General features: G+C 61.5%; 3 protein-coding genes across 5 annotated transcripts; 1 reads left to right on the top strand and 2 right to left on the bottom strand.

Annotated features, from left to right (window-relative positions):
• Nucleotides 1-245: 245 nt before the first annotated feature.
• On the bottom strand, nt 246-12259 carry RELA (RELA proto-oncogene, NF-kB subunit). Its single transcript, XM_019495185.2, has 11 exons — nt 11825-12259; nt 7206-7244; nt 6185-6336; nt 5645-5793; nt 5238-5329; nt 4224-4358; nt 3811-3915; nt 3413-3625; nt 3201-3281; nt 2549-2650; nt 246-2174 (listed from the first exon to the last, which is right to left on the bottom strand). Exons 1-11 carry the CDS (start codon nt 11829-11831, stop codon nt 1582-1584), a joined length of 1668 nt encoding a protein of 555 aa, XP_019350730.1. The 5' UTR covers nt 11832-12259; the 3' UTR covers nt 246-1581.
• On the top strand, nt 7187-23750 carry KAT5 (lysine acetyltransferase 5). 3 transcript variants are annotated; one of them, XM_059718467.1, is made up of 15 exons: nt 7187-7270; nt 12426-12594; nt 12674-12740; nt 17746-17814; nt 18099-18235; nt 18494-18646; nt 19576-19656; nt 19906-19980; nt 20359-20607; nt 21397-21486; nt 21614-21754; nt 22102-22195; nt 22282-22441; nt 23037-23118; nt 23381-23750. In XM_059718467.1, the coding sequence occupies exons 2-15, from the start codon at nt 12583-12585 to the stop codon at nt 23513-23515; spliced, it is 1545 nt and encodes a 514-aa protein (XP_059574450.1). In that variant the 5' UTR covers nt 7187-7270; nt 12426-12582; the 3' UTR covers nt 23516-23750. The 3 variants fall into 3 exon arrangements, with proteins under 3 accessions (XP_059574450.1, XP_059574449.1, XP_059574451.1); XM_059718466.1 differs by having other exon boundaries at nt 18467-18646; XM_059718468.1 differs by lacking the exon at nt 18494-18646 and having other exon boundaries at nt 7189-7270.
• Nucleotides 23751-24549: 799 nt separating this feature from the next.
• On the bottom strand, nt 24550-26430 carry RNASEH2C (ribonuclease H2 subunit C). Its single transcript, XM_059718560.1, has 5 exons — nt 26327-26430; nt 26005-26174; nt 25583-25695; nt 25290-25409; nt 24550-24699 (listed from the first exon to the last, which is right to left on the bottom strand). The coding sequence occupies exons 1-5, from the start codon at nt 26413-26415 to the stop codon at nt 24664-24666; spliced, it is 528 nt and encodes a 175-aa protein (XP_059574543.1). The 5' UTR covers nt 26416-26430; the 3' UTR covers nt 24550-24663.
• Nucleotides 26431-26778: the final 348 nt, after the last annotated feature.

Genomic DNA, 26778 nt, shown 5'->3' with positions numbered 1-26778 from the left:
CCTCCTTCCAGACCCGTGTCCTGGCTCCCAGCCTCCCCTGCTCTTGCCCTACCCCAGCATCCACTCCCCTCCCAGGCCCGGGAGAGAACCCAGGCGTCCTGCCTCTACCCCCTCACCCCCGTCCCATCTCGGCCACAGGCCCTTGAAATCCCCTGCCCCAGACTGGTCCCACTAAGCAGAGACAGCCCCCTCCCCCCGGGGTCATCCCCAGTCTGGGCGCAGCAGGGAGACGCCAGCCCAGGATCCGCATTTGACTCGGGTTTATTAGCGGCATAAAAATAAGCTTTAAATCTGTCCCCCCCACCCCTGGTACGGTGGGTCAGGTGAGAATACAGGCCAGGCAGCTCGGCACCCCTGGGGTTAACTCCCCCCTCCCCCCAACTCAGCCATATACAAGTAATGGAAGTCAAAATGGGGGGGCCTAAAGCTAGCCCCCCCCAACAAGGCACAAAGCATTAAAATGCAAAGGGGAGGGGGAGTATTATGGCCCCAAAAACTGCCCCCCCCCAGGGCAAAGGAGACCAGTTGCCCTGCCATGTACAGTGTGGGGTACAATGGCAGGAAGGGGTTAATGCTTGTCTTCTAAGGCAGGTTCCCTCCCCCCATAACCAAAGCAAGCCTCCGATTGGCTGCTCTATGCCCTGCCTTCTAGGGAAGGGCAGCCAATTGCAGTATCATCTGCTCCCCCCCAGGAAGTGGGAGAGTCCACTGCCTCATTAAGGGCGGAGCCACATGGTTCCTCCCCCCTCCAAGAAGAATGAGTCCACCCACTCACCCCCTCTTCAAGCTAATGACCAATGGGCCTGCCCACTCCCTCCCCGCACCGATGAGCCAGTCCATGTTCCAAAACTAGCAGAGCCTCCTGCCATGCAGGGGAGCAAGTGGGCAGACCACTGCTCCCCCCCATCCAGAGAATAGGCCAGCCCACTCTCCTCCCCAGGGAGAGCAATGGGCCAATCCACTCTCCCCCCAAGAAAACAATGGTTCAGTCTGATCTCTCCCCCAGCAACTAGTTCAGTCCACTCTGACCCCCCCACCTGTAACCAGTAGTCCAGTCCACTATGGTTCTCCTCCCCCTGCACACAATAGTGCAGTCCACTTACCCCTTTCCAGCCTCCCCAGCCCCTGGGAGGGTGGGGTAGTTCATTACCCAGAGGTGGGAATTGGGGGGGGGGGGGGTGTGAGAGTCCAAGAGTTCCAGCCCCCAGCAGGGGCAATTGTGCTCTCATCACCCTGTTCTTACCCCATCTGGGGTGGGGGGCAATTCCAGAGTCCAAGGGGGGGCAATTCCAGAATCCAGCCCCCCCACTCAAGGCAACTGAGCTCTCACCCCCATCTGGAGTGGAGGGGGGCAATTCCAGAGTCCAGCCCCCCAGCAGGGGCAATGGAGGCCTCAAGCCCCCATCCTTCAGCTCCCTCTGGGGTGGGGCAGTTCAGCCCCCAGCTCCGCACGTGATGGGAAGTGGGGGCAACTTCAGAGTCCAGGGAAGGGGCAGTGCAGCTCCCAACCCCTCTCTGTTGCCCCCACGTGCGGGTGGGGGGGGCAACAGAGTCCCTCTGCCCCCCGGCCCAGCCTGGAGCCTAGGACGACCCGAGCTGGCTGAGCAGCGCTGACAGGTCCAGGTCGCCCATGGAGGGCAGCATCTCGTCGCCCAGCGCCCCGTTGACAAAGCTGCTGGTGCTTGGGTCCTCGCCGTCCGGCGCCCCCCGCTGGCTGTTCACCAGGCGCGTGATGGACTCGGGGTAGGAGAGCAGCATGGGGGGGCCGGGCTCTGTGGTGCCCCCCCCCGGCTGCCCCTGCAGCAGCTGCCGAAACTCGGCCGTGTTGATGGCCTCCAGGCTGGTGTAGGTCACGTCGTCCACCAGCGCGTCCAGGTCCAGGCCCCCCGGCCCGTCCGCATTGCCCTCGAACTGCAGCTGCAGCAGCGCGTCGGCCAGGTGGGTCTCCGCCTCGCCGGGGGGCCGCGGCGACAGCCCCAGGCTGGAGAACTCCTCCAGGTTCACTGTGCTGAAGGTGTTGACAGGGGGCGGGCCCATGGCTGCCATAGAGGCGGGGGGCAGGGCCTGCAGCGGCGGCGGGCCCCGGGGTACAGCGGCGGCGAAGGGGAAGGCACTGGGGGGCTTCAGTTGGGGCTGGGGCAGCGGGGCTGGGGCTCCGCCCATGCCTGGAAGAACTGGAGGGAGGGAGGGAGGGGGAAGAGGCAGAGTCAAAGCCTGGAGGCGGGGTCAGAGCAGCGCCCCCAGCCCAGGATCAGGCCTCCACCCTTGTGTCCCCCTGACCTCCCCAGCCAGTTTCACAGCTCAGGGCCAACCTCTGAACCAGCCATGGCAGGATCAGGCCCCCCTTTCCCACCCCCCTCAGGATCCGGGCCCCCTGCCGCAGCCCTGAGCTTCAGGGACCCCCCCCACCAAGGATTGGGCCCTCCTGCCCCCCTCCACACCCCAGCCACTGCCCCCAGATCAAGACCCTTCTGCCCCCTCCCCCTACTTTGCCAAGGATTGGGCAGGATCAAGGGCCCCCAAGTGTGCCCCCCACAACCCCCCTTACCACTCGGGCCAGGCTGTGCAGAGCTGGGCTTGGGGGCCCCCATGGCCGGGCGCGCGGGGACGGCGATGCGCCGCGGGTGCCGTGGCTCCTGGCTCACCGCGGCTGGGCGCAGAGAGAAGCAGGTCACTAATTACCCCCAGCCCCTCCCCCCATAGTTGCCAGTCCAGACACCCTCAGCCCCACCCCCACAACCCTGTAGGCCACTCCTCCAATGACCCCTCTCCCTAAGCTCCTCCCCTTCAGACCCCCAGCCCTGGCATTCAGCTACCCCCCCACCTAAGCCCCACCCCAGCCAAGTGCCCCACCCTCAGGGACTCCACCCCTTTCCTCAGCCCCACCCCCTCATCCAGGAGTCCCTCCCCTTTCCCTAAACCCAGCCCCTAGGGACTCCACCCCTTCCCCTAGACCCAGCCCCTGGCAAGGAGCCCCTTCCCTTTCCCCAAGCCCTGCCTCTAGCCAGGAGTTCCTCCCATTTCCCAAGCCCCACCCCCAGCCATGAGCACCTCCCCTTTCCCAAGCCCTGCCCCCAACCAAGTGCCACTCCCCTCCCCCCCCAGCCCCACCCCCAGGCAGAAGCCCCCCACCCGGACTCCTCCCCTTTCTACAGCCTGCTCCAGGGAGAAGCCCCTCCCCTTTCCCCAACCCCACCCACCTGCAAAGGGGGTCTTCTGCACAAAACTCTTGAAGGTGTCGCGGGTTCGCTTCCGCTTCTCCTCGATGCAGTGGAAGTCACCTGGGGCGGGGAGGGCGTTTAGGGGGCCACCCCAGAGCAGACACCCCAGGCCAGGATCGGGCCCGGAGCATAGGCCCCCCGGTGCAGCCAGCTCTGGGCTCTCCACGTAACGCCCCCTTGCCCCACGGTACCTTCCTCGGGCAGGTAGCGGAACTCCATGGGCTCGCTGACCTCGCGGTCGGACGGGCGCCGCAGCTGCATGTGCACCGTGACAGGCTCGCGCAGCGCCTGGTCGGCGTAGGGCGGTGTCTTGAACACGATGGCGACCTGGCGGTGCACGTCGGCCTGCGAGAAGGAGCCACGCGCCTCCCACGTATCCCGGAAGAACCGCACCTCGATGTCCTCTGGAGGGGGAAGGAGTGAGGGCGGGAACCCCCAGGCTCACAGAGCCCCTGCTTCATCCCCACTCCCCTCTCAGCCCCAGGCCTCCGTCCCCCTCCAGAGAACCCAGGGGACCCGGCGCACTGTGCCTGCTCAGCCCACTCCCCTCCCCACACCGGGGGGAGTCCAGGCGTCCGGGGTGACTCACCCTTCTGCACCTTGTCGCAGAGCAGGAAGATCTCCTCGCCCCCCCGGCAGCTCCCCGAGTTACGATTCACCCGGCAGATCTTCAACTCCGCCGTGTTGGGGGCCCCTGGGGGCGGGGCACAGGTCAGGACCCCCCAGCTCTAGCCCCACCCCCTGGTCCAGTAGCCCCACCCTCTGGCCCAATAGCCCCAGCCCAGGAAAGCCTACCCTCCTCCCCTGCCCCAACACCTACACCAGCCCACCCCCATCCTATTTAGCCCCACCCTAACCTTCTAGCCATGCCCACTCCTGCCCCAAGCCCCACCCCCTGGGTCTCAGACCACCCCATCCATCTCTGTCCCAACTAACTCTAGTTCCTCCCCCACCAGCTCCAGCCCCACCCCCAGGCCTCCTAGCCCCGCCCCCCAGGCTCACGGTTGTCGTAGATAGGCTGGGAGACAACGAGGGGCAAGAGCATGAGGTGCCCAGTGCCGGCTGGATCCTGCACCCACACCTGGAAGCAGAGGCGCACGGCGTTCAGGTCGTACTCGCCCTTCTCCTCCAGTGACACTGTGGGGGCAAGGACACATGGGTGAGGCCCTGCCCTCTGTGGATAGGCCCCGCCTCTCAGTTAGGCCCCCCCCACCATGGGCAGACTCATCAGCAGGGATCCTGGTTATCCCACTTTTGTGCGCAGGGTGGGGGCTCCCTGCCCTGCTGTGCCCCCCAGCACCTGGCAGCCAGGGCAGGGCAGAGTGGGGCGGGCGAGCTCGGTCTGCTGCTGCTGGGAGCCCCGCACCGCCATGGCAAGGCACCCCCTGCCCCCCAGCAGCAGCAGGGGGCAGAGCAGAGGGCACCTTGCCGCAGCAGCGCTGAGCTTCCCAGCCCCGCTCTGCCCTGCCGTGCCCAGGGGGGAGGGCAGCAGGCCGGGGAGCCTGAACGCGCAGCTGCCCCCATGCCTCCTCCGGCAGCGTGCGCTACGGTGGGGGGCCGGCCCCACCCCCTACAATAAAACCCTGCGTCCCACTGACACCTGCACACGCAGGGGACTTCCATTTTAATCACAGATTTGGGGGTGGGGGGTGTTAATCAGAGAATCTGCCATTTTTAAACAGAGAAAACCAGGATTCCTGCTCATTAGCGCTGTAGAGGGGCAAGGACACATGGATGAGACAGCCCCCCATGCACATCAACAGGCCACCAGGGACAGATCCCACCCCCGGGGAGCCCCCCCACTCTGCAGTAAAAGGGGTGGGGCCTGGGCTCTATCTCCACCCCCAAGTAAAGCTCAAAGCTTCCTTCCAGTTAAAGGGGTAGGTAGAACCTCTGTTCTAACCCGTTCAAATTAAAGGGGCAGTGCCCAGGCTCAAACCTTTGCTCCCACAAGTTCCAGGGTCAGGACACAGGCTCCGAAGCACCCCCATGCATGCCCAGTGCTCCCCCACTCACCATTGAAGGGGTTGTTGTTGGTGCGGATGCGCTGGGCCACAGCCTCTTCCAGTTCCCGTTTCTTCACGCACTGGATGCCCAGGTTCTGGAAGCTGCAGGGCAGGGAGGGGGTTACTGTGTCGCCGTCACCCTCCCCCCCGCCAGGGGGCCCTAGGGCAGGGCCAGATGCTGGGGTTTCACCTCCGAATTTTCCCAGGAGACCCAAGACCCTCACCTGCCTCAGTTTCCCCAAAGCCTCACCAAAAAATCAGCAGCCAGAAAAGAACCCAGGAGACGGAGCTGCCAACTCCCACTTGCTCAAGCACCATTACTGGACTTTCTTCCCAGAGAACCAGGCGTCCGGGCTGCCCCCCCAGCCCCCACTCCCCTCCCAGAGCTGGGCAGAGAACCCGGGCGTCCGGGCAGACCTGTGGATGTTGCGCTCAGGGGCCAGCTCAGCCTCATAGTAGCCGTCCTTGCAGTCCTTGCCCACCAGCTCGTGGGGGTGCGGCCGGTATGGGGCGTCCTTGGTCACCAGTGAGATGCGGATCTTCCCCGGGCCCGTGTAGTTATTGATCTGCAGGGGAGGGGCAGCCATTGGCAGGAGAGAACCCAGGGGTCTGGGCACTCAGTCCCACTCCCATCATCTCAGGCTGGGATAAGGGATGTGGACGGAGGGGGTTTCACTCGGGTCCGGCCATCAGTAGGTTCCAGAGTCAACGGCCCAAGCTGGACGAGCTCGTCTGGGACGATGAGGGCTCCCTAGTGTCTGTGGCGTGGGGGTACGGCTAAGGCCTGGGGCAGGGCCTACCTTGATGGGGGGTGGGCCTCGGTGATGCTGCAGGGGGTGGGGCTCAGGTTTGGGGGTGGAGCCAGGCCCTGCCCCATAGGGAGGTGGGCCTCGATGCTGCACTTGTGTTCCTGGGGGCGGGGCCATGGTGCGGGGTGGGGGCGGGGCCAGGGCCTACCTTGATGGTGGGGTGGGTCTTGGTGGCGTCGGTGCTGCGCTCCCCAGGGATGCTGCCGGCCGAACGCCCCTCACACTTGTAGCGGAAGCGCATCCCGCGCTGCTTGGGCTGCTCGATGATTTCTACGAAGGGCGTCGAGCTCGGCACCGGCTCTGTGGGACACACCCGGGCTGTCACGGGGGGGCCTGGCCTCACCCCCAGGCTGGGGACCCCATCCCAGCCCTGGCCACCCCGCAGCCCCAATACTGCAGCCTCTGTTCATCTTGGCTGCTGGCACGTCCCACCCCAGAGACAGCCGCATTTTAGCCTCATGTCTCCTGGGCCCACCCCAGAAGCAGCCATGTCCTTTTCTACTCAGCCGCTGACACCCTCCGCCCCAGAGCTGGCCGCACCCCAGTGCCCGGCTTCGTACCCCCAGCTTGTGACCCACCCCAGAGCTGGCTGCATCTGTTCTACTCAGCTGCCAACAGAGCCTGCCCCAGAGCCAGCTGCAGCACAGACTAACCAGGACGATGGCTCCTGCCTTGGGAATTCCTGGCTTCAGGGGCTGGCCCAAGGGTGATAGGAGCAGCCCCTGGCACCCCCAGCATAAGACCTAGGGTGCCCAGAGGGAAGAGACTGCCTAGCCCGAGTGCCCCTGGACCAGGCTAATCCCAGCAGCCTCTGAGCCAGACTCTGGGCTGCAAGTCACCTGGGGAAACCCTGGGAGAGCCACAGCCCTGGAGCAGTGGCAGCCAGGTCTGGGGGGGCATCGGGGCTGGGGATCCAGGTCTCTGCCGCGGCTGGCTCTGGAGGGGCCACCCCCCCTAGCTGAGTAGAATAGATGCAGCCAGCTCTGGGGTGGGGGGCGTTGGTGGCTGAGTAGAACAGATGGAGATGGCTCCAGGTGGGGGAGGTCCAAGTCCATTCCCCTCACGTGGCTCCACGGCCCATGTGGGGGGAGCGGGGATGGCTGGGAGCCCAGACGTCTGGGTTCTCTCCTGCTCTTTGCCCTCGGACTGCTCTCTGTCAATGGACTTACCCATGTGCCAGTCCGGCTGGAGGAGAAGAGGCAGCAGATCTGGAAGGAGACAAAGGCAAGAGGAGGTTAGTGACCTGGGGGTTGCTGGGGGGGTCCCCGCCCCACCTGTGTCCATGTAGGGAACCCACTCCCCTCCGTGTGCAGCCCCACACGGGTGAGACATGGCTGGCTCTGGGGTGCGGCCCCGTCTCCCCAGCACCACCACCCCCAGAGTGGGCCACTCGGCTGCTGACACACCCCACCCCAGAACCAGCCGCATGTCAACCCTGTATCTCCTAGGCCGCCCCCCAGAAGAGCCGCATCTATGTTCTACTCAGCCACTCACATGCCCCACCCCAGAGGCGGCTGCATCTCAGCCAGGGGCCCTCTCTCCCCAGCCCCTAGTGCCCCTTGCCTGGCGCTGAATGTGACTGGCTCTGGGGTGAGCCACTCACCCCACCGGGCTCTTTCGTGAGGGGCAGGGGAAGGCAGCTGCCTCAGACACCTGGTTCCCTTGCCAGGCTGTAGGCACCTCTGCCAGGAGGTGGGGGGGAGGGGGCAGCCAGCCTGAGGGGTGGAGCTGGGGCCTCGCCAGGGAGTCCAAAATCCCCTTCCAGGCAGGGAAAATCCCTCTCCCTTCCCTGCGGCTCCTTCCCGTAACTCACATGGGACAGCACCTGCACCGCAGGGCTGGGGGCCGCGGGTCAGGAGTGTGGGGCACCAAGAGGACCGAGGGGGAGGCAGGGGCTGCGGGGTGAGGAATGGGGGGGCCACTGGCAGGGCTGGAGGGGAGCAGGGGGCTGTGGGGTCGGGAGTGAGGGGCACCGGCAGAGCTGGGGGCTGCAGGTCGGGAGTGAGGGGCACCGACCAGGCTGGGGGTGGGCTGGGGGCTGCAGGTCGGGAGTGAGGGGCACCGACCAGGCTGGGGGTGGGCTGGGGGCTGCAGGTCGGGAGTGAGGGGCACCGACCAGGCTGGGGGTGGGCTGGGGGCTGCAGGTCAGGAGTGAGGAGCAGCGACCAGGCTGGGGGTGGGCTGGGGGCTGCAGGTTGGGAGTGAGGGGCACCGACCAGGCTGGGGGTGGGCTGGGGGCTGCAGGTCGGGAGTGAGGGGCAGCGACAGGGCTGGAGGGGGGCAGGGACAGCTCATTAAGCCTCCGCCCCCGCAGGATCCGGCCAGGACGGGGGGGCCCGAGGCTGGGATTCTTTCCCCCTGACGTCATTGTTTTTGGCTTGAATCGAGCAGCTCAGCCCGGGGGGTGGGGACGGACGGACACAGAGGGCCCACACTGAGCCAGGAGCTGAACAACCCCCCAGGCTCGTACAGGCAGACACACGCGTCCCCGTGTCACACAACACGCAGCAGGTGCCCCCCACCTCACCTGCACACAAACAGGCACAGGGCCTCTCACACACACATGTCCCTGCACAGGATCTGTGGCCCTATACACACATGGTGGGTGTCCCTGCAAACGCGGGTTGCTGTGGCACAAACACACACACGCAGCCCCGCACACGTGATGTGTGTCCCATCATGGACACGCACACACACAGCCCCAGATAGCACGTATGCCTGCACATTAGGGGTGTCCCTGAGCACACACGTGTGTGTGGATCTCATGCAGGGCCACACCTCCCTATATAGAGCATAGATGCTGGTACATGCAATGGGTGCCCTTGCACACCTGTCCCTATATAATGTACAGATACACACACAATGGCTGCCCATGCATGTGTTTCTCTGTATTACACACACACACACACACACACAAAATATGCAGCCATCTAGGACACTGCCTGCCCCCCACCCTCTAGTGTCTGAGACACAGCCCCTGCCAAGATGTCTCTCACACTCACACACACACACACACACACACACACACACACACACACACCCCCCCCCCCCAAGTATCCAGGTCATCCTCCTTCTCTCTGAGAAACCTGGTGTCTGGGACACACCCACACCCACCCTGCACCCTGTGTATAGGCAGACACATATCCCCGTATTGTGTGTACATGCGCAGAAATCAGTGTCCCTGTATTACACACGCACAGAACCCAGGCACCCCACACGCACCCCGCTATGACATACGTGAGTAGACAGGCAGTTGCCATGTTAGTCTCAACTCAGCCTCAAGTCAGGGCAGAGATGCACCTTTAGAGACTCACCACAGTGTGTACAGACACCCCCCCCCCAAAAGAGATACTTCTCCATCTTTATATCCATCTACATCTATTTTTACATCTCTCTCTATTTACTCTTCTCCCCGTCTGTTCCTCCATCTACCTGCAGCTCTCGTTATCCACCTTCATACTCACCCGCAGTTTTCTATCTCTATTTGTCTTTACACCTGTGCTCACCTTCATCTACCTACATGCACATCCATCTATCTTTACATCTGCAAATACCTGTACCTATACCTACCTCTCTATAGCTACCTCTATATATGTCAATACCTGTATCAAAATATACTGACCTCTATTTTTTTGTCTACACTTGTATCTGTCCACATCTGCCTATACCTATCTCTGTTTTTCTTCATATCCATACCTATATCTATCTGTATATCCGTCTATACCTGTACCTACCTACCTGTAGCTATCTTGATATAGCTAGCTTTATATCTGTCTACACCTGGATCTTTCTCTATACAGCTATTTCTATATAGCTATCTTTCTATGTCTATATCTACATATCTATACCCGTTCCTATTTATCTAGATCAGTACAGGTATAGATAGATATATCTCTATCGCTACTTATCTATCTTTATATCCAGGTATACCTGTATCTAGCTATATTTATCTCTTTTTAGCTATCATTATATTTCTCTATACCTATATCTAGCTATCTACACCTACTTTTATTTCTCTCTCTTTATATCCATCCATATTTAGGTATCTTTACACTGGTCTGTACCTGCATCTCTCTATCTACACCTATATTTATCTAGCTTTATACCTGTCTATACCTGATACCCAGATTTAGGTCTAGGTCTCAGTCTCTACTTCTCCCTGTCCCAGTGAGTTTATCAGGGGCCGACTCCCTGCCGCCTACCCAACTTCAGGCTCACGCGGCGAACAACGTCTCTAACCAGCCGGGCCCCGGGTCTCCAGCCAGCTCCTGGAGATCTCCAGGGATGGATCCCCCCCCGCCTCTCTGGCCAGCCTGCTCCAATGCCAGATCCCCTCAGAGCCAGAAGGGTCCTCCTTGTCTCCTGCCTCTGTTTCCCCTGCAGCAGCTGCCAGAGCCCATCCCGTGCTATCCCCGCCTTTGTCTGCTCTTCCCCAGACTCAATCCCCGCAGATCTCTCCCCCTCCGCCCGTCCTGCGTTGCTCTGCGCTGGCCTCTCTCCAATCCACTCCCCTCCTTCTTGAAGTGCGGGGCCCAAAACTGGACCCAGGACTCTGGGTTCATCGTATCACATGAGCATGCGTGCACACGCTGACACGCAACGTCCTGCACACATGTCCCTGCATCATGCACATTATCTACAATATCGTACATACACATGCGTGCCCCTATACTGCACATACCCACACATGCCTGTTTTACATCTACCTGTGCGCAAACATGTGTGTGTGTGTACGCATGATATAGGAACATGTATGGGTAGATATGATATAGGGACCCGTATGGGGGGGGTGTGTGTGCGCACAATATAGGAACACTGGTCCTTATATCACAGACATGCATACATATCATTTTATCGTACATACCCACGTGTCCCCCTGTATCGCATGTAACCATACACACGCGGGATCCTATACTATGCATACACACATGTATACACGTCCCTATATCGTATGCACGTGTGTCTTTATATTGTACGCACCCGCACACGTTCCTATTGTGCGCGCGCACACACGTCCCTATCCTGTATACACGTCTCTATATCGTATGTACACCTGCCCCACAGCGTACATACGTCCATATCTCATATGGACACATACACACGTGTCCCTATAATGTGCACACCCAGGAGTGTACCTGCCCTGAATGCATACACACGTACAGCCCTATGTCGTAGGCATGCACACTTCCGTACACACACAGCCTGGGAGCAGCGCATGACCTCAGCCTGGGAGCAAGGCTCCGACTGCCCGGGGCCAAATCGACCCCAGGGTCCCAGCTGGGCCGGGACGCCTGGGCGGGGAGCGGGGCTTGGGGGCCCCGACGCCTGGGCTCTCCCGCGTCCCCTCCCCGTGACACACGCACACGCCCCTCTCCAGCCACCAGCACAAGAGCGGCTGGTGGCACAACGCACGTCTCCAGGCCGGAAGAGACGGTCGGGCAGAACCGAGCCCGCTCCGCTTCCCGCGCGCGCGGGGGACTCCAGGCCTCCGGCTCTAGGCTCCCTGCCCTGCTCTCAGCCCCGGCCCCCCCAGAGCTGGAGGGAGCCCCGGCCGGCTCCGGCCCTTCCTGGCAGACAATTCCTCTCCCCCCACCCCGGCCCCTTCCTGGCTCCCAAGGGCCCCGCCGCATCCGCATCACCCCAGACTCAGCCGCAACCCAGCAAGCCTGGCCCCAGGGCGGGATCTGCTGGATGGGGGGGGTCACCCCGAGAGCTCCTGGGAATCCCGTCGCCCCCCAGCCCTGCACCCACCCGGCGCAGCCCCACCCCGACCCCCGGGGGCACTCACCGTCCATCGGGGCCGCGGGCGGGTCCTGGCAGGGTGTCACGGGGCCCCGCCGCCCTAGAGGGGGCAGGGACTAAGGGGAGAGGTCCCCAGGCTGGGGGCGGCGCTTAAGCCGAGGGGGCGGGGCTGAGTGTATGGGGGTCCGAACCCCAACTGGGGGCTGGAAGGGGCGGGGCTTCGGTGAGGGCGGGGCTCAAGGAGAGGTGGGTCCTGGCCCCCCGGGGGGGGCGGGGCCGGGCCGGGTGGGGGAGGGGGTCGCTCCCGCCGTGGGATCGGGGCCCGGGTCCGACTGCGTCGTCGCCGCACGCGGAAATGCCCCACCCCATGTGACCGGGCGCTGCTGGGAAAGCCCCGCCCCTCCGAGGCCGCGCCCCCGGGCATGCAAATCTAGCTGAGTGACGTCGCGGGGACCGACCCCCGCTTCCTTCCACGCCCCCTTCCATGCAAACGAGGGCGGTGTCGCCGCGTTCCATCCCCCTCCCTCCACGCCCCCTTTTATGCAAATGACCACAGAGCCGCAGCATTCCATCCTGCCTCCCTCCACGCCTCTTTATGCAAATGAGCTTGGCGTCATCGCGTTCCATCCCCCTCCGTTCCCCGCCAGCAGAGAAAATGTGGCCTCCGCGGCGCGACCGGAAGTGACCCTGCCGCGTCCCGGAAGTAGCCTACGGGGAACCCGGAAGTGGTGCCCGGCCGCTCCCGGAAGTGGAGGCGGGTGGCTCCCGCCGCTCTCCCCCTCCCCCCACAGCGAGAGGCCCAAGATGGCGGAGGTGGTGAGTGGGGGCCGGGGGGCGCGGGGCGGGATCCCGGGGGGGGGGGCAGGACCCCGCTAACGGCCTGTCCCGCCTGCAGGGGGAGGTGTCCGAGGGCTGCCGCCTGCCAGTGTTGCGCCGCAACCAGGAGAACGAGGATGAGTGGCGTGAGTGACGGGGTGGGGCCTGGGGGGACGGGGTGGGGCTAGGGGCACGTCGGGGGACGTCCTGGGGCGAGGGGCGGGGCTTAGAGAGGAGGGGGCGGAGCTACGGGCACCTGTCCCGGGAGAGGCGGGGCCTAGAGAGGAGGGGCGGAGCCAAGGGGGACACATGGGGGGTCCAGGGGGTTGTTGGGGCAGTGACCATAGCAACAGCACCCTCCCATGCAACCTGGGGCTCCCACGGCCCCCCCCCACTCCCGCGGGGCCGGGGGCCGAGGGGTCCAGCGCTGGCAGGGACCAGGGGTCCCTCGTCCCCGTGCCGCCACGTTGGCTCCGCTGTCCCGAGCCTGGCACTGGCCTGACCTGCGTGCGAGCGGCCGGAGCCTGGCAGGGCACGGGGGCCGCGGAGCCGGGGGCCATGTTTCGTCTCCCAGCACCTCATCCTGGGCCCAGCTGCAGCAGAGCGCGCAGGATAACAGTGCAGCTCCCACACCCGCGGGCGGGTCCCTGCCAACAGCCTCTTCCAGATGGAGAGGGGCCGGGGGGGAAGAAACACGCCTGCGGTCGCTGAGTAGGAAGAGCTGGGGCTGGAGCCACGGAGCTCTGCCTCCGCGACTGGTGGTTCTCAGCCTTTTTTGTACCAGGACCCATTTGGAAACATCAGTGGCCGGTCCCGACCCACTGGCCCCCCCTGCCCCTTGTATGAGGTGGGAGAAGTGTGGGGTGGGGGGGGGCCCAAGCGGCCCCTGGCAGGCTGGAAATGTGCCAGCCTGCGAGGGAAAAACCCCGGTTTCCCACGTTTTTCCATTTTTAAAGTTTGTTCACGTACAACCCGTCATCTGTTCTTGCAACCCGCTCTTGCGTCGTGACCCACGGGTTGAGGAACGCTGGCCTGCCGACCACATCTCAGCACTGGGTTTCAGGCCACTCGTCCCCTCCCCGAGCTGGAACGAGCACCCAGGAGTCCTCGGTGCTCTTATCAGGTCCAGGGGTACTGCTGTGCCAAGTAGCCCTTAAACGTCTGATGAAGTGAACTTGGATTCAAAAAAGTTTGTGATTATACACCCACACATCATATTATCACCATCTTCATCATCATTATTATATATTATATATCATCATTATTATATATTATATACACACGCACGTGTATGTATCATTTATATAGTGTATGTGTACACGTGTATTTATATTATATATAAATATATATATATACACACACCTATATTGTATCTACTATGCATGTGTAAGTATATATTTATATGGTATACACACACAGATTTAATGTATCATATGTATAGTTATACACAAATCATTGACATATACATATATAAGCACACCCATCATATAGATTCACACGTACATTCTATATATCGTGCGTGTGTATTTAGTTAGTCAGTCCATAAAGGTGCGTATCTACCCTGCCTGCTAACAGTCTTCACCTTCCTTCAGCTGGGACTAGAACCCAGGCATCCTGGGCTTCCAGCTCTAACCCACTGGAAACCCCCACTCCACTCCCAGGAGTCCTAGCCCCTAATCCCCCATTCACCCCACATCTTTTTCTAGAACTAGAGTTGAATGCAGGTAGCCAGGCTCCCAGCTCCTAACTGCTCCATCACACCAGACTCTACATCTGTCCCAGAGCTGGGCTAGAACCCTGGTATTTTAGCTCCCAGGCCCCCTACTTTAGGCTACTGAATGCCATGCCACTCTCAGCTGGGACGAAACCCAGGAGTCCTGGCTCCAAGTACCTTCATTTATAATAAACTCAACTGCACACACATTATTTAGTATACGACTGTAGGGAAGTCAGGCTGGAAGGGGCCTCACCAGTTATCTGGTCCAGCCCCCGGCTCCGGCTGGTTTAGTCGGGGACAATCCTAATCCAGCCAAGTGCATCCAACATTCTCTTGGTGATCTCTGGAGATGGAGACTCCCCCACCTCTCTGGGCAGCCTGGTCCAATGCTCAACTCCCCTTAGAATCAGAAGGTTCTTCCTCCTCCCCTACCCCAGTTTCCACTGCTGCAGCTTGAGGAAGTTGCTGCTAGTCCCCTTCCTTGTGACCACAGAGAGAGAGCCATCTTCATCCTCTTTCTCATCATCATTTGGGGGTTTGAAGCCTGTGATCAAATCCCCCCTCAGTCTTCTCTTCTGCAGCCTTGATCCCCTGAGTATTTCCAGCCTTTCCTCATCAGTCCCGCTTCCCAGGCTGCTCCTCATCTGTGTTGCTCTGTGCTGGGTTCCTTTCAATCTGTCCACCTTCTTGAAGTGCGGGGCCCAAAACTGGACATAGGACTTCCGGTGATGCCTCCCCAAGGCTGTACAAAGTGGAAGAATCACTGGAGTTGCAAGCAACCTTCTTGTTAATACAACCCGGGAGGCTAATGGCTTTGGCTGCAGCAAAAGCTCACTACTGGCTCCTGCACAGCTTATGATGCATTCAGCTTTGTTGTCCAACTTTAGTCAGTGTGATCTGTTGGAAGAACAGAACAACGGCTCCAGAGGACCGCTGGCTTGGCCTACAGAACTGGGATAAGCCCGAGTTCCTCTGGGAGGAAGGTTGTTTCCCAGTGACGGCTAAACAGAGCATTTTTCCTGTTGCCACAATAGTCCAGGGAACACACAAGAAGCAAGAGGGGTTGGAGGATGCTTCTGACCTGACCATTTGTGTGCCCCAAAGCTGTTTCTGACCCATCTCCTGACTCTCAGTGCAGTCCAGGAAAAATGTAATTGCCAGAACAGAGAAAGCACCTGTTTCTCCCTGGTCCCATCTTGAGCAGAGAAGAAATCAGGCTGGGCCAGATGCTCAGAAGATTGCATCCAGCCCAGCCCCCTGCCCCAGGCAACACCAGCCCTGGCTGAACCATCCTGGTTTGTCCAACACCGTGATTCTCACCCGAGCAGCAGCAGGGTGCTGCAAGACCCTTTCAAGGAAGCTGCACAGTATTAGTACTGGTCTGTGCCCAACAGCTGACACAATTCACCAGAGAAACCCAGAGATCTCCAAGAGGAGCCCAGAGCATCCAGTCCCTCCTGCCCTGCTGAGTTCTTTGCAGCACAACATTTGCACTGATATTTTTCCATAAGAGGTGAGCGAAAGCAAAGACTCAGCCTTGCCTGAGGAGGAGGGTGCGGAGGGGAGCCAGGGGTCTGATGAGGTTGAGACCCACCAGTCTGAACCACCCCTTCAAAAGTTCAAGACCAGATCCTCACACAGCGTTCCCAGCATGGAGCCAGTGATCCTCAAGCACCAGCTTTGCTGGACCGGGCACTGCGCAGACACCCGATGCTCAACTACCAGAATGAGTGCTCTACTCCTGGAACAGTAATGGCTTGAGATCTCGCGGTGGCCAGAGGAAACGCTACGAGATCATGTTGAAGGCAAACCTCCAGATAGTGGGCGCCAGCACCAAGAGCTGGGAGGACCTGGCTGCTGACGGTCTCCAGTGGCATCGCAACCTCCACCGGGGGCAGCCTCTTTTGAGGGAAATTTTCTTGCCTTCTAAGCAGAGGAGAGAGAGCGGAGGAAGGAAAAGGCGGGGAATGCCAGCCTGCAGCCTGCTCTCCCGCAGAAAGGTCTGCAACATCTGCGGACAGATCTGTGGCTCAAGGACTGCACTCTTAAGCCACGTCAAGACCCATCCATGAACCATGGTAGAGCTCATCCTTGAATCGAGGGATGGCCACCAATGACAGCTTGAATTTGCCCCAGGCAAAGCCTTAGAATCGTAAAACACGAGGGCTGGAAGGGGCCTCAGGAGGTCACATCTAGTCCAGCCCCTGCTCAGAGCAGGACCAGCCCCCAAGAGCTTTGCCAATGGTCCTGCCTCTAGAGAACCAGGAAGGCACAGGTTGAACTACTGCTTAGATCCATTTGGAGCGGCACGGTTGGGTCCCTCAGTGCAGGGTCCCTGCTGGCCACCTAGCAGCTGTTGGCTCACATTCCTCACAGCCTTCCCCAAAGACGAAGCAAGGAATGTTGGAACAACTGTTCCAGGCACGTTGATGAGTCTCCCATCAGCCAGACTCCCATCTCCGACAGCCCCCGCCACCAGTACAAGGAAACCCCACATCTGGCTGGGCTAGCCAACGCAGGGAACCTTCATCCTCAGAGTCAGAAACTCTGCAAACTCTGGACGGTGGGATCATTCCTCCTCTGGTCTTCTCCATCTCCATGTAAACCCTGTGGCCATGGCTGGATGAAGCCTCCATGGAACAGCTTCCAGCTTCCCCCTGCCAGGGAGACGCTCATGGCTGTCGGGCCTGAGCAGCAAGAAAGACACTGGAGACACTGAAAAGCTCTGAGCACTCCAGCCGAAGATGGGGGAGCTCTGGGGGGGTCCAGCGCCAGCTGCAGGAAACTGTGCTAGGAGAAGGGACCTCCATCTCCTCTGGGATCCCCTGGCTTTGTTTGTTGTTTGCTGCAATCCCTTTTGATCAAGCTGATTCCATCCACACCAAGTCCCTTCCTTGGGGCAGTGACCTGGGACCATGGTAGCAGTGAAACACTCTGAAAACTATCCAGTCTATGCTGCCAGAGGATGCAGGGGACTGGGCAAGATGGACACATAGGGCCTGGCCCGGTCTGTGGCAGCTCTTCTGACCCAGGCCAGGGCCGGTGTGAAGGTGTATGGCCCAGATGAAGCCACGCTGGCTATGGCTCAGACTGGGCCGATTTACCCAGTGCTGAGGTGTCAACCAGGTCTCAGCTGCCTCTCAGCTCCCTGGAAGCGGGGTGGGGGTTCTCCAGCTCCCAAACTGACCCCAGTCACAGCCACTAACTGGAGCATCTCTGGATCCAGCCCAGTAGTGATCCCATGTAACAGTGACTTGCAGAGACTAAGGGAACAGGGTTGGTGGATGCCTGGGTTCTCGCCGTGGGCTGGGAGGTTAGAGCAGGAGGGTGTGGGGAGCCCGGACACCTGGGTTCTCTCCCCACTCTGGACCTGTGGGACGAAGGGCAGTGGCGCGTCTCTACCCGTCCTGAAGGAGTCTTCATTCCTCCCGCAGCCCTGGCTGAGATCCTCAGCGTGAAGGACATCAGTGGGCGGAAGCTTTTCTACGTGCACTACATTGACTGTGAGTCCAGGGGTGGGGGCAGGGATGGAGACTGGGGCAAGAGCAGCCAAGGCTGGGGACTGCATGGGGGGCTGGGGCAGGGCTTGTCCCTCGGGGGCACTGGCACCAGCTGGGGAAGGGCAGGGGCCCTGATCTGGAAGCACTGATGGGCAGGGGCGGAGATAAGGTGGTGGGGGTTTAATCCAGGACTGATCCTGGGGGTGTTGGCTGCCACCAGAGGTACCCCCTTCCCATCACAGGCAACCCCTAACCCCAGCTTCCTTCCCCCCCCCAAACCCCTCCAGTCAACAAGCGTCTGGACGAATGGGTGACCCACGACCGCCTGGACCTCAAGAAGATCCAGTTCCCCAAGAAGGAGGCCAAGACCCCTACCAAGAATGGGCTCCCCGGCTCCCGGCCCAGCTCCCCGGAGCGCGACGTGGTAAGACCATCCCACGGGACCTGGCCAGCTGTGTGGGAGGGGACAGATCCACTGTGGGGGGTGTCTCCTCCACGCCTCCGCTGCTGTCTGCAGGGTTTCAGCATTTAGAGCCGCCGTTATCATAGGACCAGCCCCACCCCCCAAGGCTTAGCTGGGATAAGAGTCCCCTGTGTCACCTCCCCCCGCCCCGAGTGTTGGTAACCGCCCCCCACCATCTTCCTCCCCACCCAGAGGAAGAGCCTGGATCTGTCTCTACAGCCGGCCTCGGCCCCGGCCAGCGGCAAATCGCTGCCCATTCCGGTGCAGATAACCCTCCGCTTTAACGTGCCCCGGGAGCGGGAGGCCGTCCCAGAGGAGGCCAGCCAGCCGCTCGCATCCAGCTCCTGCGGCCAGCCGGCCCACCGCAACACGGTAACCTCCCCCCGCCCCCGCGGCATGATCCGGGCACCCCCCCGCACGGCTGGGCTGGGGCCCACGGCCACCAGGCTGTAGAGAGAGCCAGGGAGTTCCCTGGGTGAGGGCACATCCCCCTGCCCCCTTTCCACCCCTTCCCAGTTCAGGGCTGTCCTGCAGTGGCACCAGGGGGCAACACACTGGGGTTAGCTGGATTAGAAGGGGTTGCCGAGGTGGTGTGCTGCTGGGGGTGGACTCTCCCTGCACTACGGGATCCGTGAAACACTGGAGGTGCCTGGAAGGATCCCTGCTATCTCCCCCCAGGGGCTCTGAGTGGACTCAGGCATCCCAGCCACCTCCTGCAGCTTTAAGCTCTTCTCTCCTTGTTCTAAGCAGTCACCCTGCTCCTCCCCAGAGCTGGCCACATCATAGCAAGAGGCCCTGTATCCCCAGCCTGACACCCCCAGCAGAGCCAGGCTGCCTCTGTTCTACTCATCTGGTGACACAGCCCACCCCAGAGCCAGCCTCATTCAGTCCCATGTCCCCAGTCTCCCATGCCCCACCTTAGATCCAGCTGCATCCCAGTGAGGGGCCCTGTGTCCTGAGCCCCAGCGCCCCCCAAAGAGCTGGCTGCTTCTGTTCTACTCAGCTACCGACACATCCCACCCCAGGGCCAGTCGCACTGCAGCCCCATATCCCCAACGCCCCCTAGAGCTGGCTGATTCATCCCACCCCAGAGCCAGCCACATCCCAGCAAGGGGCCCTGTATCCCTAGCCCCAGTACACACGCCCCCCACCTCCGAATCAGCTGCAAGAAACCAAGGCATCGCTGCACTCGGATGACAGTGTCTGATATGGGAGTTGGGGGAGTGGCTGGGGGCACTAAAAGTGGGGGTACAGTGACCTTGCAGCCCCCCCACTGACCAATCCCCTTGGCTCTCTTTCAGAAGCGGAAGGTGGAGGTGGTCTCCCCAGCGACCCCTGTCCCTGTGACCACAGAGACCACACAAGCCTCCGTGTTCCCCCAAGTAAGAACAGCTGGGATTGGTCCATGACCGGGGGGGGGGGGGGGGAAGGGAAGGGGGAGAGGACTCGGGACGACTAGATGATCTTGGGGTGCTGCTGAAAGGTCCCGAAGGGGGGGCATGGCCTCAAGTGTGGAGCCCTGCCCGAGTGTGACAGGAGCCTGATCAGAGCTGTGTAATGGACGCAGGAGCAGCACCCCCTGCCCCAGCCCTGATGCCCTCCTTTTACCCCGCCCCCACAATCTCTTCCAGAACGGCTCGGCCAGGAGAGCTGTGGCTGCCCAGCCCGGCCGGAAGCGGAAGTCCAACTGCCTAGGCACGGATGAGGTAGGTGCCCTGGACACCTGGGTTCTCTCCCTGCTCTAGGTGAGAAGTGTGGGGCCAGGGCTTAGAGCAGGGAGGGCTGGAAGCCTGGATGCCGGAGTTCCCTCTACCTCGGAGAGGACTTGGGTCTGGAGGGTTAGAGCAGAGGGCACTGGATGCCTGGTTCTCTCCAGCTGGGGGAGGGGAGCAGGGGCTGGAGGGGTGGAGCAGGGAGCCCGGATGCCTGGGTTCACGCGCTGTCCCAGCCCCTCGCTCCACCTCACTGCAGCCTTCCATGCCTCAGCTTCCCCATTCAAAAAGCAGCATCGTGCCCTCCCTACCCCAAGTCAGTGGGAGTTTGGGGTCTGCCCTGACTCCCCGCTCTCCCCTCCACAACCCCAGGACTCCCAGGACAGCTCGGACGGGATCCCCTCAGCCCCGCGCATGACGGGCAGCCTGGTGTCGGACCGGAGCCACGACGACATCATCACCCGCATGAAGAACATTGAGTGCATCGAGCTGGGCCGGCACCGCCTCAAGCCCTGGTACTTCTCGCCCTACCCCCAGGAGCTGACAGCTCTGCCCGTGCTCTACCTCTGCGAGTTCTGCCTCAAGTATGGCAAGAGCCTCAAGTGCCTTCAGAGGCACCTGGTACGTATGTGCCCCAGCCCAGAGCCAGCCGCAGCTGCTATACCCAAACTGTGCCCACCCCAAAGGCAACTGCAGCCTGCTGTACCCAGCCCAGCACCCCCCAGGGCCAGCTGCATCTGTTACACCCAGTCCAGTGCCCTCCAGAGCTGGCTGCAGTCTGTTATACTCAGCCCTTGGTGTCCCCTGGAGCCAACTGCATCCGTTATACCCAGCCCAGTGCGCTGCTCAGAGCAAGCCGCATCCATTATACCTAGCCCAGTTTCACCCCCCAGAGCCAGCCGCAGTCTGTTATACCCAGCCCCAGACCCCCTCAAAGCAGGTCTTATACTCAGCCCCCAGAACCAGTCACAGCCCGTTATACTCAGGCCCCAGCACCTGCTAGAGCCAGCTGCATCTGTTACACTCAGTCACACTGCACCCAGAGCCAGCTCCATTTGTTACACCCAGCACCCCCAGAGCTGGCTGCAGCCTGTTATACTGAGCATAGACACTCCACAGAGCCAGCCACAGCCTGTTACACACAGCCTCTGATGCTGAGCCCCAAGAACCAGTTGAATCTATTATACACATCCCCGATACCCAGCCCCATCTCCATCCTACTCAGCCATGACACACCCCACCCCAGAGCCAGCTGCATGTTACACTTGGCTAACATGCCCCTTCCCAGAACCAGCTGCAGCTGTCATACTTAGCCCCCACTACTGCACCCCAGAGCCAGCTGCATCTTAGCACTGGCCAAGGGCATCCCATCCCAGAACCAGCCGTATCTCATCTCTTCGTCCTTCACAGACCAAGTGTGACCTGCGGCACCCACCCGGCAACGAGATCTACCGCAAGGGAACCATCTCCTTCTTTGAGATAGACGGGCGGAAAAACAAGGTAAGGGGCAGATCGGGACTGGTAGCCCGGATGCGTGGGTTCTTTCCAGCTCTGGAAGGGGAGTGGGAGTGTTGGGAGCCTGGGTCTTGCCCTCCAACCCCCAACTCCCTGCGTGTCCCTTTCCCAGAGCTACTCCCAGAACCTGTGCCTGCTGGCAAAGTGCTTCCTGGACCACAAGACCCTCTACTACGACACCGACCCCTTCCTCTTCTACGTCATGACCGAGTACGACTGCAAGGGCTTCCACATTGTCGGCTACTTCTCCAAGGTCAGCCCCATGTGCCATCCCACCCCAGAGCCGGCCGTATCCCAGCCCGGGGCCTCGTGTCTCCAGCCCCGACACACCCCTCAGAGTGGCCGCATCTGTTCTACTCAGCTGCTGACACATGCCCCCCAGAGGCAGCTGCACAGTAGCCTTGTATCCCCAGTCTTCGTAATGCCCCACCCCAGAGGCAGCCTCACCTCTGTTATACTTAGCTGCTCACCTGCTCCACTCCAGAGCCAGCCACCTCATATATCCTTGTATCCCCAGCCCTGACACCCCCCAAAGCCAGGTGCCTCCCAGGAGGCCGTGTATCCCCCAGCCCTCTCTGACGGAGCTGCCCCACCCCACAGGAGAAGGAGTCCACGGAGGACTACAACGTGGCCTGCATCCTCACGCTGCCCCCCTACCAGCGCCGTGGCTATGGGAAGCTTCTCATTGAGTTCAGTAAGTTGCCCTGCCCCCCCCTCCCCCCCGACTCTTTCTGCCCATCCCCCTCTCATCCCATTTCCACCCCCCTTCTCTTCCAACAGGTTATGAGCTGTCCAAGGTGGAAGGGAAAACGGGCACCCCTGAAAAGCCACTGTCGGACTTGGGGCTTCTCTCCTACCGCAGCTACTGGTCCCAGACCATCTTGGAGATCCTCATGAACCTGAAGTCCGAAAATGGGGAGAGACCCCAGATCACCATCAAGTGAGTGCTGCTTCCCTGATTGGTGGACTCGGGCCATGCCCCCACCCACAAGCAAGGAATGACACGGCTTTTGATCGGTAGGGGCGAGTTAATGCGTATGATGCACTCCATCATCAGTAGGCACCACTGTTAACACCCACCACACTGCCCTTGGCAGGGATCAGAGTGATTGTTGCGTCTGGTTACCACGGTTCATACTGGGTCATTAGGAGGGGTCAGAGTCAACAGCACAGCACCTTCAGCTTCTCGGCAGGGGTCGGAGTTCACAGCCCATTGCATCCGCTTGTCAGTAGGGGTCAGTATCAACGGCCCAGCACCCTCAGCTTATTGGTAGGGGTCAGTTAGTGGCCCATCACATCAGCTCATCAGGGGTCAGAGTTAACACCCACTGTGTCAGTTTATTGGTAGGAGTCAGAGCCGCTACTCCACCCTAGCCATCAGTAGGGACTGGAGTTAACGCTGTCTGGGGCCCACATTGCACCTGTGACCTGAAATGTGGGTGTCTGGCCCCAGAGCAGGCTGGGAAAATGCCTGTAGCCTGCTAGCACCCCCAGAGAACACCCCCCTCCTCACGGCTCCCCTTCCCCCTCCGCAGCGAGATCAGTGAGATCACCAGCATCAAGAAGGAGGACGTCATCTCCACTCTGCAGTACCTGAACCTCATCAACTACTACAAGGTCCCCAAGGGGTGGGGCTTACCAGGGGCGGGGCCTGCCCAGGGAGGGCAATAGGGGATTTGATGCTAGCTCCATGCTGGTGGGGTAAGGCGCTGAGACGCCTGGGTTCCTTCCCTGCACTGGGCAGGGAGGGGGGGCGGGTGGGAGGCTGGACCCCTGGGTCCTCCCCAGGGGCTGGTGGATCAGCGGGTGTGCGCGCTGGGTCTGGGGTGCAGTTGGGGAGCCGGATGGCTGGGTTTCAGCCTTACTTTCTGCCTTAAAGGGCCAGTACATCCTGACGCTCTCAGAGGACATCGTGGATGGGCACGAGCGTGCCATGCTCAAGCGCATCCTGCGCATCGACTCCAAGTGCTTGCACTTCACCCCCAAGGACTGGAGCAAGCGGGGCAAGTGGTGAGGCCCCGCCCCTCCTGGCAGGGGGAGGGGCTAGGAGACCGCACCTCCATCAGGGGCACAGCTCCCCCCATCACCCATTGTATATAGGACTCTGGCCTGGCCCCCCAGCAGGCCTGCCAACGCACAAGCCCCCTGACATGGGGACCCCACGGTCCAGGTGGCGCCCTGTGATGTTTCCCCCACCCCTTTAAATGTTTTGATAAAAGATCCTGGATTAAAGTCGGACAGAACCGGAAGCTGTGTACAAGGAAGGGGGGCACATAGCAGCAGGCCCCTGCAGCAGTCTGAGTCCCTCCCCCCACAGAAGCGCAGGATTGTGGGAAGGGAACCAGCACGGTGCTGCCCCCTGTTGAGAGAAGGGCCCTGGCCCCTGTGCTGGGAGCTGCAGGGTGCTAGGGGAATGGGAGATATGTGGGGGAAACTGAGGCACGGAAGGGGTGAGGATGAGGGCAGTCATGGGAAGGTGGAGGACCCAGGCATCCCAGCCCCTGCCAGTCAAGTCCTTCATGACTGGAGCGATCTCTCCATTTAGGACTCAGCTGAGTAGGAGGTTTAGGAGCTCTGACGCTTGGGTTCCCTCCAGCTCTGGGAGGGGAGTGACTGGGGAGTTAAGAGCAGGGAGGGACGTGGAGCCCGGCTGCCTGAGTTCTGTGTGGGCCAGTGGGACCGGGCAGGGGGTGGGGTGCTGGCAGGGGGACACCTGGCTTCCTTCCCAGTGGTGGGTCAGAGGGGGGAGGTTCTTAGCCCAGCAGGGGGAAGGAGGCAGGACTCTGCCATTCCAGCCAGGACACTTGGGCCCCTTCTCCCAGGCTCATCTAGGCCTGGAACTCTGGGCTGGGCTGCAGCCTCCCTGCCTCAGTTTCGCCTGCTGCTGGGTGGAAACTGCGACACCTGAGGGGGGAGTGCTGCCAGGCATCAGAAAAACAAAGCCCACCGCCCCAGTACTCACCCCCACACACGACACTGCCGAAACCCCCTCCCACCCCCCCAGTCCCCCTGCCCTTGCTCCAGCAATCACCACACGGACCACACTGGTGCCTCAGAGCTCTGTGTATTACCAGCAAAGACCTGGGGTCTCCAAGACCCCTGCCCCCCCCCCCAAAAAAAAAACCAACCCAGCCCTAAATGGTGCCTCTTCTCCGGGGCCTCTCAGGGCCCCTCCTCATCTGCTACCGGCGCATGGATCTGCAGCGAAAAAGCAGAGTAGTCAACAATCGTCCACCCCCCAGCTGGAAGAGGTGCTGCTATTAGGTGTATTATGGAAAGAAGAGTGCCAATATTAGGTATATTACAATAATACCAGGAAAGGTTGGGGGCGGGGTGGAGACAGCAGTGAAGTGTATTGCGATGTCAGGGGGGAAGGGTAAAACAAGACACAGCCATTAGGTACATTATGGTAACGTGGCTGGGTGGTGGTAAGTCTATTATGGTAACGGGAGCTATAAAGTGCTGCTATTTAGTGTATTATGGTAGTCCCAGTGGGTATGCTATTAATGGTGCTGCTAGTCAATGCATGAGGGTAAGTAAGGCCAGGGCAATGGGGCTGCTATTAGGTATATTATGATAGAGCCTATACTAGTAACAGTAGGCGGAGCCTATCTGCCTGGGGATGGGGTCCATCCCTGCCCAGTGTATTATGGGGATGGGAGCCCAGAGGTCTGGGTCCTTTCCCAGTGCTGGGAGGACCCCAGTGGGGACTGGGCTAGGGGTGTAAATGGGGTGATGGGAGGCAGGGCTTGGCAGCCCAGAGGGGTATTATGGCCCCCTGTACTCACAGCCTGGGCAATGTGGGGCCAGCCCAGTGCCCCCTGCAGGGCGTCGTCGGCGCTGGGCGCCTGCTCCCGGGTCCAGGCCGTCAGTGCCGTGAAGGTCGACTTGACACGCACCCGCCGCTCCTGGGGGCAGGGGGGTGTCATGTGGGGTCCCACATCTGCCCCTCGACCCTCCCGGGCCCTGCTTAGCTTCCAGAGAGGCAGAGTGCCCCGTTCGCGTAGCAGAGTCCGGGTTTGAGTCCTGCACCTAGCAGAGGGGGGGGGGGGGGGTGGTCTCTGCCTTGGGGGATCCTCACCTCATCCTCGGAGCAGGGCTTCTCATCCTCCTTCAGCACCAGCCCCACGTAGCCGGTGGGCACCGGCAGGTCCTGCCCTAGTAGTCTCCGGCCCCGGAAGGACACTGACTTCACTTTGCGGGGGAAGAAAACACTCAGTTTGGAGATGGGGGCCTCGCAACAGGATCAATTGGTACCCAGAGGTCTCCCATCCATGCGCTCACCCTCCCTGACCCTGCTTAGCTTTCAGGGGATCAGGGCCCCCCGAGCAGAGCCCCTCCTGCCAGCTGTCCTCAGTGCTCCATCATCCCCACCGTCTCCCATCCGCACCCTGACCCTCCCCGACCCTGCTTAGCTTCCGGGGCATCTGAGGGCCCCTAGCGCCTGCCCCCGTCCCCCATCCGCGGCCCGCCGGGGCCGCCCCTGCTTAGCTTGGCACGCACGCCGGGCGCCCTGCCGGACGGCGGGGGTGAAGTAGCGGCCCACGGGCGCGGGCCCGTCGTGGCGCAGGGCGCAGGGCAGCAGGTGCAGCGGTTCCCGGGGCGCCCCCTGCAGGGCCCGCAGCTCCAGCCGGATCGGGGCCGCCGCCATGGCGGGGCACGGGGGGCAGAGCCTGGCGGGGAGAGACAGTGAAGGGGGGAGGGGCTGGCACCTTAACCCCGCCTCCTCCCGGGGGCCTCTGCTCAGGCGGGTCCTCATGCCCGGGGGCGTAGGCGAGCACGGGTGCCCGAGCCCAGGGAGGGGCATGCCAGGGTCAGCCCCTACCTCCCACCGGCGCGCGCTCCGGGCCCGCTTCCCGCGCCGCAAAGCACCACGGAAAGCGACAGCAGGACCGCCCCCGCTGCGCGGGGCATGCTGGGAGCTTAGCCATTGGGGAAGAAAGGAGCGACGCCGCGGTGCACGGCGGGAGCTGTAGTTCGCTGGTGCGTACGGGGGGGCCTGCCGTGTGCTGTCCGGTGCATGCTGGGAAATGTAGTCCTTCCCCCTCCCCTGACGGGAGACCTGGCTGCAAGGGGCGCCCCCTCGCGGGGCTTGCCTAGAGGGGCGTGGCCTGCCTGGAGGGGGCGGGGTCTGCACGGAAGGGCGGGGCGCGCACTGCCGGCAGGGGGCGCTGCAGCACAGTCCGGCGCTCCCCAGGGGGCTAGAATCGTCGTAGGCCGTCTTGGCCAATGGGAGCCAGTCCTGGGGGCTGGTCTCAACCAATAGCACTGTGGGGG

The sequence above is a fragment of the Alligator mississippiensis genome, chromosome 15 (assembly GCF_030867095.1).
Source record: "Alligator mississippiensis isolate rAllMis1 chromosome 15, rAllMis1, whole genome shotgun sequence".
Lineage (NCBI taxonomy): Eukaryota > Metazoa > Chordata > Crocodylia > Alligatoridae > Alligator > Alligator mississippiensis.
This window is presented reverse-complemented; position numbering and strand designations above follow the sequence as displayed.

Coding starts and splice junctions, on each gene's coding strand:
- RELA (XM_019495185.2), bottom strand. Junction 4,359..5,237: donor CAACAACAACCCCTTCAATG/GTGAGTGGGGGA, acceptor TTGCCCCCACAG/TGTCACTGGAGGAGAAGGGC. Junction 3,626..3,810: donor CTGCGACAAGGTGCAGAAGG/GTGAGTCACCCC, acceptor TTCCCCCTCCAG/AGGACATCGAGGTGCGGTTC.
- KAT5 (XM_059718466.1), top strand. Junction 19,657..19,905: donor AAGCCTCCGTGTTCCCCCAA/GTAAGAACAGCT, acceptor AATCTCTTCCAG/AACGGCTCGGCCAGGAGAGC. Junction 21,755..22,101: donor TTGTCGGCTACTTCTCCAAG/GTCAGCCCCATG, acceptor CCCACCCCACAG/GAGAAGGAGTCCACGGAGGA.
- RNASEH2C (XM_059718560.1), bottom strand. CDS start 26,415: ATGCCCCGCGCAGCGGGGGCGGTCCTGCTGTCGCTTTCCGTGGTGCTT. Junction 25,410..25,582: donor AGCCCTGCTCCGAGGATGAG/GTGAGGATCCCC, acceptor CCCTGCCCCCAG/GAGCGGCGGGTGCGTGTCAA. Junction 24,700..25,289: donor GGCCCCACATTGCCCAGGCT/GTGAGTACAGGG, acceptor TTTTCGCTGCAG/ATCCATGCGCCGGTAGCAGA.